Consider the following 15299-nt stretch of genomic DNA (forward strand, 5'->3'; position numbering starts at 1 on the left):
TACTGAAATATAAATAAATACAAATTTAGTAAAAACTAGTAAAATATGTTAGCTTTTTTTGTACTATGTGGATTCTTCCAGGATTAGAGGTGGGTTTTTTTTTTAGTATATTTTTATATACAGGAAAAGACGTGCTCTTGTGTAAAAGTTATGTACCATTTTCCTTCAATTTTTTAAATTAAAACTTTATTTCTGTAAATAAAAGGCTATTAAAAAAATAAATTAAAAAAAAATAAATTAAAACTTTATTTACAAAACATATACATAGGTAATTGATTTTTCAACATTGACCCTTGTAAAACCTTTTGTTCCAAATTTTCCCTTCCCACTAGCTGCCAGGTAGTCCAATACATGTTAAATATATTAAAATATATGTTAAATCCAATATATGTATACATATTTATACAGTAATCTTGTTGCACAAAAAAAAAAATCAAATCAAGAGGGAAGAAAAAGAAAAACTGAGAAAGAAAACAAAATGCAAGCAAATATCAGAGAAAGTGAGAATGCTATGTTATGTTCCATACTCTGTTCCCATGGTTCCTCTCTGGGTGTAGATGGCTCTCTTCATCACTGCAGAAGTGGAACTGGTTTGAATCATCTCAATGCTGAAGAGAGTCCATCAAAATTGATCATCGTATAGTCTTTCGTTGCCATGTAACTCCTGGTCCTGCTCATTTCACTCAGCATCAGTTCATGTAAGTCTCTCCAAGCCTCTCTGAAATCATCCTTTCTTACAGAACAATAGTATTCCATAGCATTCATATACCATAATTTATTCAGCCATTCTCCAACTGATGGGGCATCCACTCAGTTTCCAGTTTCTTGCCACTACAAAAAGGTTTGCACAAACATTTTTGCACATGTGGGTCCCTTTCCCTCCTTTAAAATCTCTTTGGAATATAATCCCAGTAGAAACTGCTGGATCAAAGGGTGTGCGCAGTTTGATAACATTTTGAACACAGTTCCAAATTGCTTTCCAGAATGGTTGGATCTGTTCACAGTTCCATCAACAATGTTTCAATGTTCCACTTTTCCCACATCCTTTCCAAAAATTGGTCATTATCATTTCCTATCATCTTGGCCAATCTAACAGGTGTGTAGTGGTATCTCAGAATTGTTGAATTTGCATTTCTTTGATCAATAATGATTTAGAGCACCTTTTCATATGACTACAGTTTCAATTTCTTCATCTGAAAATTGCTCGTTTCCTTTGAACATTTTACAATCGGAGAATTGTGATGACCGCATATTTTAAAATCAGGTGAAGTCAGGAATTCAGGTTAAGGGAAAATCTTCGATCTTTATTCTTTGTGGAGATGAAAGGGGATGGTGATCAGAATGTGTGTGAGCAGCCGTGACACGAACCAGGCCAGCAGCCTCTCTCTGCCCCTCTCTCCACCCACCAAAATCGTCCCTATGTCATTTCCTATACAATATATCAGAACTTGCACAAAGAGTGGGCGGGGGTCATTCTTTCTCCAAGCATATATTAATAGAGTATGGTCCAATTACTATTTAGCCTCATGTGCTTGGGACCTCAGTGCATCAACTCAAGCTTCAGCCCATTACAGAGAATGACTTGTTCCTTCAATTATTTCAAAACTTTCTCCAGATTATTTTAATTTCCAAATCTTCCAATTGAATACACAGCTAGTTGGCACACTAGAGAGAACACTGAGCTTGGAATCAGTAAGACTCATCTTGAGTTAAAATATGATCTCATATCCTTACCAACTCTGAAATCCTAAGCAAATAATTTAATACTGTTTGCCTCAGTTTCCTCATCTATAAAATGAGTTCAATGGCAAGCTACTCCAGTGTCTTTGCCAGGAAAACCCTCTAAGGAGGTCTTAAAAGAGTCAAGTATGAGTGACAATTGAGCAAGCAGCCATGCAAATGATAAATGAAAACATTTTTCAAGTACATCTCCCTATTAAGGTATTATGGGTACTCTGAGGTTTAAAAACAACCAAAAAACCCCCAACAACCTCTGAAATGTTATATATATATGTAAATATATTCATTTTTGGAGTGGAAAGGCATTGGTAATTGGAAGACTTAGAAAAAAAGACTTTACACAGAATGCCTCAGTCCAGCGGTCCCTGTTTGTACAAACTGCCTAACCATGCTAAACTAGGATACTTTCCCAAAAGGTGGAGGCACTAAAGATTTGTGAGTAGGGGAGAAAAGTGACCAGATTTGACTGGGTGGAGGATGGATTAGAGAAGAAGCAAAGAGTTAATGCAGTGAAAAGAGGTAGATAGGGGCCTGAAATGTGATCTGTGAAAGAAGGAATAGATGCAAGAGATGTTATGTAGATTAGATGAAAGGAGCAAGCCTTTGAGATTGTGAACCTGAGTGTTTAGAAGGATGGTAATACTTTTTGTTTATATTTTATGGGAAGAATGAATTCCTAACAGAGATGAACACAGAATGGGAATTGATGAGATCAACAAGAGATTCAGAGTTTAATGAGAGACAAGAAATTCAGTATAAGAGCTTTATAAAACACCTATGCCTAATGAATGGGATAGAGTTAATATCCAAAAAAGATCTAGGGAGTGGTGAGAAATAAATGGAGAAATAAGAGGGCAGACTCAGAGAAGACAATGGATTTTTTTAATTGGCAAGAGGAGAGAGTGACTGACAGTGAAAAACTACAGAAAGGTAGAACATCATAATGAAAACTCAAAAATTGGAACTGATTTGGTTCACCTTAGACAAGGTGATCTTAACCTTTTGGTGTGTCAAGCAACTTATGTTTTAATTGTGGTAACAAATAACTAGGTAATGCAAGAATAGGTGAAAGATAATTTGAAGTGCAAGGGAGGCATTGGCATCTAACGTGGATAAGTGATGTAGCTGGGTAAAGCAAAGGCCTTCTATAGAAAGTGGACTTGAACCTAAAAGTCTCTTGATTGGACATTTCTACTGGCTATTTCTCATGCCTAGAATGGTCTCTTTCCCTCATTTCTGCCTAGTTAGCTGACTTCACCAAGTCCAAGTTAAAATCCCACTTTCTACAGGAAGTCTTTCTAATCCCTTTAACTCTGGTGCCTTCCCTCAGTTAAATATTTCCAATTTACCATATAGATTGTACTTGTTTGTTGTTGATTTCCACTTTTTCTTATCTTTCCCCTTTAAACTAAGAGAATATGTTGTATTCTTCCTACATCCAAAAAGAATGCCAGCTTCTTGAAGGCATGGACTGTTCTATTTTGACTTTTGTATTCTCCAAACTATTTTAAAGGTTCTAAGGGAAGATGTACTCCAAAGGGTTTTGGTTGATATTATAACTACAGAATTGCTGAGCCATTTTATTTGATTAAATAAATCATAGGACCAGCCTAATGATCAAGATTATTCCTCTTAAAATCAAAACATCTGTTTTTAGAAACTATCTGATGCTCTATGGTCTAGTCACCAATTATACATTTCTCCAGCCAAGTGACTGAAGAATCTGCTCTCAAACTGTTTATCAATTCCTAGAGTTTAGATAGTAAAGTAAGCTTATTCTATTGCTTGTGGCTGAACAACAGCTCGTCTTTGGGGGAGGTGGGATGTTAGACTATCTTCTGAAGTATAACTTTGCTGATTAGTTCTATATAGACTAAGGTCCTTTTTACCAACTTTGCCGTATCATCTGTGAGAACCTCCAACAAAGAATAAAACCATGCTATTAGAGCTTTAAAAATATTAAGTGATATTATCTGATACTGAAGGTAGGGAGATAATTACACACAATCTGTTAACTATACTTACAATCCACTTTTTACCCACACTGACTGGGTGTAGAAGTAGAGATCCTTGTTCAGAACTGAGTTGATCGCATCTCCTAAATGGAGTTCTCTTCCTTCACAGTGTTCCAAAGCAAAGAGACTGATAAAGGGTTCTTCAAAAACCTAATAACACAAGGTAGATATGCGGTCATGCATATGGAATATGCTAGTCACAATTTAGCATTGTTTATATCATTAATTTATTCTCGGATAAATTAAAGCCTAATTCTTCAAATATATTTTAAGCCTAAGTTTGTCATCAGAATAGCATTGAAAAATGATAGCTTTTGCTTATTATCTTTTTACTTACAAAGTTGACACTAAAATAGTAATGCTTATATATATTAACACAATAGAAACAGACTGGCATGATGTGTGGAACACAATTAAAAAAGCATGTTCAAATTTAGTCTCTGACTAGTATGATTCTGGATTAATACCTTAACCTACAGGTAAATATATGTGCTGGTTCTGCCTTAATGTCTTCAGTCACAGAAAGACTAAATGTCCTGATTCAGACCCCTATCACTGCCTCATTTCTCTCCCATCTCCAATTTACCCTTCATACAGCTATAGAACTGATTTTCCTAAGACATCATGGCACTCTCTTGCTCAAAAAGCTCCATCAGCTTCCCACTAATTCAAAGATAACAAACTCTTGGGCATTTTAAAACCCTTCCAAATTTTAGTCCAAGACATCGCATCTTTTCTCCTTGTTCAGTCTTCAAACCAGCCTTCTTCTTGTTTCTTGTACATGTTTCATCTCCAACCTCTCCAGGTTTCTCCTAGGCTGCCTGTCCTCAGTGTCTCAAGCCAGGGAGGCACCTTGCCTCATGTTTCCCCTTTTAGCTTCCTTCAAAGATTAATTGAAATACAACTGCCTATACTGTATCTTTCTAGATCTCTGGATCATAGTTTCTAATGCCTTCCTCCCTTACTTAAAACTTCTAGATATAGTGTCTCTTGATAAGATGCAGAAGCTATTTTGTTTTGGCTTGGTACCTTCAGGGCCCAGCAGTTTCTGGCACATTAAAAACACTTGTTGACTGTCAGGAAGTCTTAAATTTTAAGCACTGAGAATAACCCCTTGCCCCCCAAGTTTAAGACAGTTCATGCCCTGAAGGAAATTAAATCTGATTGGGAAAAGTAACATGCAAAAAGAAGCTGAAAAATTAGGTTGGAGGACAAAGTAGTTACACAATGGCATAATGGCAAAGTCCACAGAAACGCATTCAGATGGAAAATGAAAGTTTGTCTTCTTTAACCTCTCCAATCAGAGTGAAGGGCAGAAGGTATTTGATGAGGTGCGAGTCCCAGGACAGTTCACAACAAATTCCATGATTCAGTGGCTTGGGAACTTTTCAAAGATCAGGAATGCCAAAATGATGTCTTTTTTATTGTTTGAAGATTCAGTCATAAACACCTTAAAGAAGACTGAAAATTTCTTTGTGTTTAAGAACATCCATTTCTTTCAACCAGATTGCTACTAGCATCTTCTGTGGTTCGCAAAAGATTTGAGCAGTTTAACTTAAAACCCTACAAGGAAGCACAGGTTTCTTTACCAAATAATAGATCCATCCCCCAAAAGTGACTTGATATATGGTTTAATTTCAGAGTTAATGAGTTTTCTCTCTAAGGATTCAGGTTGAGATCTTATAGTTTATGAAATATTAGGCCACATTTGTTTGCTATTCCATATTGTACAACTCATCTGTTGCCTTGATCAACTTTTGTCAGTACTTTATACTTTAATGGATACTATTTTGTATTGTAGTTTGACGAGACACAATTCTAAAAAAATTACTTTTCCACAAAATAAAAAAAGTTTAAAAATCTTTAGGGACAGCTAAAGGGGGCAGTGGATAGAGTACCAGTATGGAATCAGGAAGTTCAAATCCAGCCTCACACATTTGCTTCACAAAAGAAAAAAAAAAATTACATTCATAAGATTCTTGTCCTTTTATTGGCTTCTGATAAAATCTGCCATGATTTTACTATCTCCATAATTTCATTAGTATGTCACAGAATTTGATTTAGGTAATGTCATTTTTATTCTAGTGGCACGGTCAATCACAAGCAGTTAATATATCTCAAGTTATCTAATCTTTTATTTCTATAAAGAATATTTTAGAATTATATTCATATAGATTTGTGTCTCAGAAAGTGGATTCCCAAATAGTTCCTGCCTTCCATAATTGTTTTGAATTTCATTTCTCTCTTTATGCAGGCTTTTGTGGCAATAGATGGAAAAATTACTTAGGTAAGTTTATATCTTATTTTGCTGTTTTTTTTTTCTGTTTCAATTAGTTTATATAGTTAAATCTCTAGGTTTCTGTAGATAAAACATCTGTAAAAATTGATAAATTTGTCTATGCTTTTTTTTTTTTAAAAAGCTTTTCTTCTAAATTACTTTTTCTTGTCATTGCAATCTATAGCCATTTCTAGACCTTCTTTTCTGGATTCTGCCATCATGCCCTGGGAACCATCTCCATGCTGCACAAAAATCACTTCTGCCCTGGAACTTGCATCTGATCAAATACCTTCTGCTCTTTCTTCTGACTGGAGAGAGTGAACAAGACAAGCTTTATTTTCCATCTGGGTACACTTCTGTGGACTTTGACATTATGCCATCCTATAGCTACTTTGTCCTCCAACCTAATTTTTCAGCTTTCTTTTTATATGTTCCTTTTCCCAATCAGATTTAAGTTCCTTCAGGGCATGAACTGTCTTTCATTTTGGGGAAGGGGTTTTTCTCAGTACTTAAGATAGTATCTGACAAAAGAAATACTTAATGTTTATTTACTGATTAATAGTGATGACCATGGATATCCTTACTGGATAAATCTTACTGGAAAAGCCAATGCTTCTAACATTTCTCCATTACATGTAATTTAGGTAAAAACCATTTATTATTTTAAGGAAAAGTCCATTCTTTTTAATGTATTTAATAAAAATTGGCAAATGTGTCAAAAACTTTTAAAAATCTATTGATCACACACACATACACATTTTTAATTTAATCAAACCATTTTTCTTCCTCCTAAAAATCCAATCTTGTAGTTTATAATCTTTTACTTTTACAGTCTCAGCTTTTTGCAATGATTAAAATAATTTGTATATAGCATAGGTTCTTAACCTTTCATAGATTTTTAATCTATTTAATAAAGCCTATGAATTCCTTTCTCAAGATATTTTTAAATTCATAAAACACATAGGATTTGTAAATTAAAAAAAAAAATTTCCCTTCCCCTCCATCCAAACTGAGGTACTAACTCAAAACTCTCTATGAACTTTTTTTTTTTAAAAAGAGTCAGTGGACCCCAGATTATGCATCTATCTGGTATGTAATTTTCTTTCTCTGTTCTATCCCTGGTTTAGGTGTAAAAAAAAGAAAAAAAAAACCCACCAATACCTCCTCCCTCTCCCTGATACACACCCATTTTTTATAAGGATTTCACAGGATTTTTTCTTGTTTTTATAAACAGTTCGTGCAAAAAATGAATATTTGATATCATTTGCTTGGCATTTATAGCTTTTTCAATTTAATTTTCTAAGATTTAGTTATTTAAATTTTCTAATTTCTTATTCCATTAAATCCAGGGATTTTATATATTTTTACATAATTCATTTTATCAGTGTTGTTATACTAATTGAGCAAAATTATTTCTAATAATTTCCTTTTCATTGTTCAATTGCTTAATGTTTTCTTGGCAAAAATGTCGGAATGGCTTGCCATTTCCTGCTTATTTTACAGATGAAGAAATTAAGGCAAGCAGGATGACTTGACCAGGGTCACACAGTAAGTGGCCAGATTTGAACTCAGCAACATAAAATACCTTTCTGACTGCAAGCCTGGTACTCTACACACTGAATCACCTAGCTACCACCTCATTTGGACAAATATTTCCCTGCTTTGAATCTATCACACAAGATTTGACAAAATTATTTTGTTGAAATTATTTTAGTCTGAGTTATTCTTTGACGATTCTTCAGGATATTAATCTTAAAAGTCCTTTAAAAGTATTTTAATTTTTATTGAGGTCAATAAAGAATGTGTCTAATATTGCCTTTTCTTTATATTGTAGTAAATTAACAATTGTTGTAAAAGGTGCCAGGTACCTTGTGTACTTTTTTCCTCCCAATTAGTTTGAAGACCTATATGTAAATGTGTGTGTATGTGTGTGTGTGTGTGTGAGAGAGAGAGAGAGAGAGAGAGAGAGAGAGAGAGAGAGAGAGAGAAAGATGTTATTTGCTTATGCATATATTCAACCCTTCTTTGTCTGGTTTAGATAAAAGTGTGGTCATGTGTTTCTCTCACCCTTTCCTCCATGCTTATATTGTCTCTCATATACCCCACTTTTGAGAAATTTTAATCCATTCTTCATTTTTGACTCTTTAGTATATTCCTTTTCCTTTTCTTTCCTTTTGTAAAAACCAAAAAACACAGGCCCTGTGTTTGTTACTAAATAGTCCCTTCCAAATGCTCAAATTTAGCTTTTAATACTTCTTTTGACTCCTTTGTATTTCATAATTGTTATTCAGCTCTTTTTAATGCTTGAAAATCTTCTATTTCATTAAAGATTGTTTTCTCCTTGTTTTGTAAGATGATAGTAATCTTTTCAGGGTAAGTTCTTTTTGGTTGTAAGCTTTTTTGACACTAGGAATATTTTATCGCAGGGTTTCTCTTTTATAACATTAGCTTCCAAGTCTTATATTACCACTATGGTGCCCCATATAGTAATCTAGCTTACTACATGTATTTTTCAGGCACTTAGCTGTGCATGCTTGTCAACAAAGCCACTAGTCCTAGTTTTTATAAAAGCTAACATTTGTATAATACAACACAACACACTTTTTTTTCCCACTTTCAGGAAGTCATTGAGAAGTGATGTTAGACTTCCATTATTATAAAGGAAGAGGTTGAAAGACAACTGAGATTGAAGAAAAGAAACCTCTATTTCAAGAAATACCATTCATTTTCTTTAGAAAACATACTGTTTCAACCAAAAAGATTTTAAATCAAACAAGAGTTCAATCTAGAATCTATAGTTAAACTTATGAATTTTGCCATTTATTAAACGACTTCTTTACTGTCAGACTAGTAGTAATGTGATGGATTTTTGATTCATACAATCATTGTAATGGCTTCATTAATGCCTTTATCATTATCAAAGAGGATGTTGCAACAGCATGGTTGTATGTGCAGGATTCAACTGGTTTCCCTCGTCTTCACACATCTCATCTATCTTCTTTTGGAGGATGATCTACCTCTGATGTAGCTGGGATTCTTTTCATCTATTTTTTTCTTTCCTTTCATTCTTTTCCTGACCATTTTTTAGGGGCATTTTTATCATCCCAGATGAAAAGTTTGCCTTTAGCTGCTTCCTTTGGCTGTTGTATGTCTCCATCTCTTCCCTATAAACTTCCAAGATCACCTTTGTTTCCTCAAGTGGACTTAGATTTTTCTCTGTTATATTAAGCTACAAAGCAAAAAATTATAGGAGCAACAGGCCACTGCTACTCTATCCCCTTTACATTCTCTATTCAGAGAAGCAACAGAAGTACAGGCTATATAAGTCATGTGACCAAACAAATGTTTTGGTTGTTTTCTGGAGTATCATGAACCTGACCTTCCTTCATGCTATTTATTCCTCAGCCATTTTACTAGAATATCATTCTGTTACCTACCCTACATATGTACTGCATAAGACTGCTTTGGTTTGACTAGCAGCATACAATAAATTGGTTCTTTCAGATTAATCAATTACCAAATAGTTCTTTTGTGCCCATGTATCAGATGGTTCATGGATTCCTATCAGTTAACAGTATTAAGAGCATTTATTAAGAAATAAGGATCAATAAATAGGAACTCCCAGCTTTGCTAGTAAATATTTGAGTTATTGACCTGGAGTCAGGAAGACCTGAGGTACTGATGTGGTAACCTTGGAAAAGTTACTTAATGTCTACCTCAATTTCCTCTTCTCCAAAATGAGAACAGTACCTACCTTCCAGCTATTATTATTACTCTTGTTAGTTCCCCATTATGATTCTAAATGATAATTGGAATTAGATCTAGAGAGATATAGATCACTCACTGCACTGAAAGTATTTCAAAGCTTATGATTCTGATAAGCATTTTCCCTTTATTATTAAAAATCATTTTATTAGCATTTTACCAACACCTGGCAAATATAAATTACTTCTTTACTTGAATTAGATTTTGTTTCCTCAGCCTCCATGATGCAAAATCATGTTCAGTCCTTGGGAATAGCATACAAGCAATAAATCTAATACAACACTCATCTTGAGGGAATAATCTAAAATGGAAAATGGCTCATTCCATTAAATACTGTTTGTCTTTAATTTGGTCTCATTACATATGATTCATGACTAATGCTAATGGAAAATGACACACTAATAGAAATATAAATTATAATAAATCTTCATTGTCAGATTTGATGACCAGCTCTACCTTTTCATTCTCTTTTAATAGTGAAATATTCTTTCCTGGACTTCTATTTAAGAGGACCACTCTTCAGGTTCTTTTGCTGGATTCATTATAAATGTTCTATCCCCTTACTGTGGCTCCCCACCATTTATAAAGTTCTCTCCTGGTTTCTCTCCATTTTTCTTTTGCTCTACATACTTTTTCTTTATCTTTTTCTGATCCCGGGGATTCAACTATCATGTTATGTAGATAATTTCTAAACCTACATATCTAGCCCTAATTTTATCAACTATATAATAGAAGATGCATATAGCTATATATAGGAATATTCTCTTGCATATCAGAGTATATCCAAATGCAACATGTTCAAAATGGAATTCATCTGTCATCCTAAATCTGTCCCACCTTAAGATCTCCCTTACTTCTCTTGGGAACATCACTAGCATGCTTCCAGTAACCCAAATTCGCAGCATCTGAATCATCCTCTATATAATCATTTGTCATGTCTTATAGATTCTACTTTATTATCTCTCAAGCTCACCCCTTTCACTCAAACAATATGGTCTCACCTTTATTCATACCATTATTTCTTACCTGGTATATTTCCTTTACCTTTTAACTAGGCTCCTAGCTTCTAATAGTTCCCTTCTCTGATCCAAATCCACACAGAGCCAGAATAACTTTCCTAAAGCAAAAGTCTAACCATATTACTGCCTGACTAAATAATCATCAGACACCTTTTCTTGTCTTTAGGAAAAAATACAAAGTTCTGGTTTATCAAGTCCTTCACAATTTGGTTCCTGCTGATATTTCCAGAATTCATATAATTTTATTTCATTTGTTCATTAAGTTTCAGCTACATTGAGCAACTGGACCTTCCTTGAACTCAGTGATTTGTCTCCTAATTTCATGCAATTGCTTATGCTGTCTCCCAAACCCAGAAAGTACATCTTTACCTCTGCTTCTTTATTTCCCCTAGTTTTCTTTGGGGACCACCTAGTATACCATCTCTTACAGGAAACTTTTCTTGATATTGTGTTCTCTCCTTTTAAATGATCTGGAATTTATTTGTTTTGTTTTTTTTATGTAAACATCTTAAAAGCATGGAAAAATTTGGGTTTTCATCTCTATTTTTGTATCCTCAGCACCTGTTACAATAGCTTGTACACACATACAGAAGAGAGGGGAAAAAAGTGGGGAGAGATTGGAAACTATGATTTCAAAATATAAGGAACTCTTGCTGTAGAAACTCTATCACCAATGGAAAGAGAGTAAGCAAATAGGCTGTAGTCACACTTCATGTGTCAAAAAAGGAACTTTAATCCAGGCCTCTATCAAGCATCTGGTAAAAAGAGTGTTGGGGCAAGCATTAGTTAGACGAAAGTTCAAATCTAGCTTGAGTCCTTTACTAGATATATAACCCTGGGCAAGTCACTTACCCCTGTTTGCCAGTTTTCTCAATTATAAAATGGTGAATAAGCATAGCACCTACTTTGCAGGGCTGTTGTGGCAGATCAAATGAGAATATTTGTAAAAAGTATTTAACATAGTGCCTGGCACATAGTAGATATTATGTAAATGCTTATTCTCTCTCCTCACTATAGTATGTTTTCTTTTATCTTGAAAATGTTGTGTGTCCTGATTTGACAATGCATTCACTACATTATGAAGGGGGAAGATCAGTGTATTTGTTAATAGTTTTAATTTTAATTAAAAAATTTAAAACAAATACAAAATACGAAAAGAAAAAATTGCCATGTGCCAGCAGAACATGAGAGGATCCAAAATATGACATTAAATTTCCATTTCAAGAAAAACTATATAATACTATATATATAGTTCAGAAACATCCATCTTTTCTTTGCCTCCTTATTTTCTTTTGCTCTCTGTATACTTTTATATAATACATATATGTACTTATTGTATATCCAAACATACATATATATATCTATACATTCACATATATATACACATATATGTATATATGAGGGATGTACTAAGCTTGTTTGTCCTGTTTCTCTGAAAGTGGACATCATCATCTTATTTATTTTTCTAAATCTGCCAACTATCATTTCCTACACCACAGCAGTATTCCAATACATTATACAGTAGTATAATGTCAGGTCATTTTAAGTAGTCTAAATGAATATTAATATGGCTGACATATATGTGGTTTCCTATTATTTCCCATTATTCTCTTTTGATTAAATCTAGTTTAGCTTTCTTTGTCTGAGATCATAATTACTACTCCTACATTCTTATTTAATAAATTTTACTCCTTTTGTTTATGTTTGTGTGTATTTCTTATTTCCTATCCTTTCTGATTCCTATTGCTTTATTTTTGCTCACTACCTAGCCTATTATTTGACCTAATTGCCTTCTAGGATCTCTCTTCCCTCTACCCTTTCCCTTTATCCATTTCTTTAATTTAGAAGACTTTTTAGGATGATGTGATACTCATTTCTATCCCAGTCTTTTCTTTCAACTATTCAATTATTAATGAAGAGTTTGTCCTTAGTTTTCCTTATACTTCTCCTATTGAGGTCTTTTTGCAATAAATTCCTGAAAGTCAGGCAATTCAATGAATGCCCTCCCTCTTTTTTTTTTTTTTTTTTTTCATTCAAGATTATGCTTAAAGCTTGCTGGGTGTGTTATTTTCAGCCCTGTTCTTTTACTCTTCAATATATAATGTCCCAACGCTTAGTCTTTCAGTATAGCTACTGCTAAACCTTGTGTATTTCTCATTGTGGCTTTACCATATTTAATTTTTTTTTTCTTGTTGCTCATTTTCTTCTCAATTTAGGGATTTCAGAATTTAGCTGTGATGTTCCACTAGGTTTTCCTCCTAAGATCCTTTTCAGGCAGTGATCATTAAAAAGTACATAGAGAGCAAAAGAAAATATTTCTATTTTCCCCTCTTGTTCTAACATTTCAGGGCAATTTTTTTTTATTTCTTGTATTATTTTAGCCAGATTCTTTTTTTGATCATAGTTTTCAGGAAGTCAGATTATTCTTGTTTTGATCTACTCTCCAAATCAGTTTTTTTTCTTATGTTGTACATTCTTTTCTATTTTTTCCATTCTTTATATTTTATTTTATTATTTCTTGTTCTCTTATAACTTCACTGGCTTCTCCTTGTTTAATTTTGATTTTCAAGGAGTTATTTTCTTGCTCAAGAGTCTGGATCTTCTTTTCCAGTTGGCTGACTTTCTTTTTCATCATCTTGTTTTCTTGTCTTTTTTCCTCCTCCTTAATAGCTCTTATTTGATTTTTCAAGTCTTTTTGGGGTTCTTCTATAAATTCTTTTGGGCAGGTGACCAGTTAATGTTATTCTTCGACATTACATTCAATTATATTACATTACAATACATTCTTTTGCAATGTATCCTTCTGGGCAAATGAACCCTGGTTGTTTCCATTACCATGGTGATTTTCTATGGTTGGGTTTTCTCCTTTGCCTGCTCATTTAAAAAATTTTATTTATAGCAGCTTACTATTGTAAGCACCTTTAATCCTAGAATGTGGGGATGGTGCTTCTGGCCTCTTAGGTCCTCCCCTTCTGTTCTCCTAACCTGGAACTGAAACCAAGAACTCCTTCCTATAAGTGCCCACAGCCAGCAGCATCCCATTGTTTTCTGTACCTGTCTATATCTTATCAGCAGAAAGTCCCTCAGTTTTCCCCAAATCAAACACCATATTCCTCACACTATCAGGAGGTAAAAATTCCTATGGCTAGTGTTTTAGCCTGCTAACTCCAGGGGTTCAATGTTTGCTGTTTCAGGGGAACTAGCCTGGAGGAGTTTACACTTAACAATTGTCAAATCTAGTTGTCCAACTAGCATCTTTCTGTTGTTCAGAGATGTCTTTAAGATCTCCTGTGGTCAGGAGAGGACCACTCTTCTGCCCTATATCTTGTTTGTTTTTAGTGCTTTAAAATTGCCCTGAGGCAGTATTTTGTATTGTTTGGGGGGAGGGGGCAGGGATTTGGAGAGCTTAGAATTTTCTGACCCAGAATCTTCTCTCCAGAAGATCTCAAAGAATTTAATTATATATTTTCCCTCTTAAATTCCCACTGGCCACAGAAATGTATAAAGATTCCCACTTTGTGGAATTACTCTCTACCACCTTTTTTTGCAAATTGCTCAACCCTCTTTTCTTTGTCTCTGATCTTAGTTCAGTATTTCTGGCTCCCTGGAGGCCTGAATTTATTGACTTGAACCATGTCAGCTTTCTGCCAACCTTTATACTTGTTAAATGTTTCTTTAACCCTGTGTCCAAATGCTCCACCTGGATGGCATCCAAGATAATGTTTTACCAGATGTAGTTGTCAGTGTATCCAGAAGCCACCTTGACCACAAAGACAGAATGTTGCTTTAAAGACAACTTAACATAAATTGAGTTGCCAGAAACAGTAGACCTAAAATATGCAAGACAGCCAGATAAAAGATGAAAATTTACCTGAGCTGACATAATTTGCTATTTCTAACCTTCCCTGAACTGTGTGTCCTTTAGAATTGAAATGGCTACAAAACAGACACCAACCAGTCAGTCTGCACCAAACTGTGCAGTTGGGACCCTTTCAGATAAGCAGACCATCTTCCCTCCATGGTGCCAAATTCCCAAGCTCCCCTTCTACTGTTCCCTTCCTTCATCTCTGCCACTCCCATCTGGGAGGGGACTGCCCTTTTCTCCCACGAGATCTCCTTTTTTAATTGTCCGAGGCATTTGTCTATATTGCAGGCTCCTTGCTTGATGTTAGAGTCCCTGAATGTGTAAGCCTTTCTCCTTTAATAAATACTGTTACTATTCTTGTGTATATCTTTGGAGTCATGACTTTTGGTTAACACATCCTATAAAAAGATTTCGATAAGGTTCTTACATATTCAATAGGCTTGAGAGATTTGACTCTAGCTGTAGAGCAGCCACAGGAAGTAAGGTCAGCATAGAGGCCTTCTTCTAACACACATTGGGTGCTTGTCACATCTTCTTGGCAATGCATGAGCCAGCTGAAAGATCAAAGTGTAGAAGATGCTGTCAGTTAATTATTTTTATCTCCTCTATGTTCAGTA

The 15299-nt window shown here is 34.5% G+C and overlaps 2 protein-coding genes across 3 annotated transcripts in view; one reads left to right on the forward strand and one right to left on the reverse strand.

Annotated features, from left to right (window-relative positions):
* RIOX2 (ribosomal oxygenase 2) overlaps positions 1 to 6667 on the forward strand; it is a 45012-nt gene extending 38345 nt beyond the window's left edge. Inside the window, exons 11-12 of the transcript XR_004232884.1 lie at positions 6010 to 6042; positions 6218 to 6667. The gene's annotated coding sequence lies outside the window, so the exon portion shown is untranslated. The remainder of the gene's footprint in view (positions 1 to 6009; positions 6043 to 6217) is intronic.
* Positions 1 to 15299, reverse strand: part of CRYBG3 (crystallin beta-gamma domain containing 3) — a 124133-nt gene that overhangs the window by 7058 nt on the left and 101776 nt on the right. For both annotated transcript variants that reach the window (XM_031958881.1, XM_031958879.1), the window contains 2 exons: positions 15110 to 15236; positions 3766 to 3905 (listed from right to left, as the gene is read on the reverse strand). In XM_031958881.1, coding sequence (XP_031814741.1) covers positions 3766 to 3905; positions 15110 to 15236 — 267 coding nt within the window. The remainder of the gene's footprint in view (positions 1 to 3765; positions 3906 to 15109; positions 15237 to 15299) is intronic.

The sequence above is a fragment of the Sarcophilus harrisii genome, chromosome 3 (assembly GCF_902635505.1).
Source record: "Sarcophilus harrisii chromosome 3, mSarHar1.11, whole genome shotgun sequence".
NCBI lineage: Eukaryota > Metazoa > Chordata > Mammalia > Dasyuromorphia > Dasyuridae > Sarcophilus > Sarcophilus harrisii.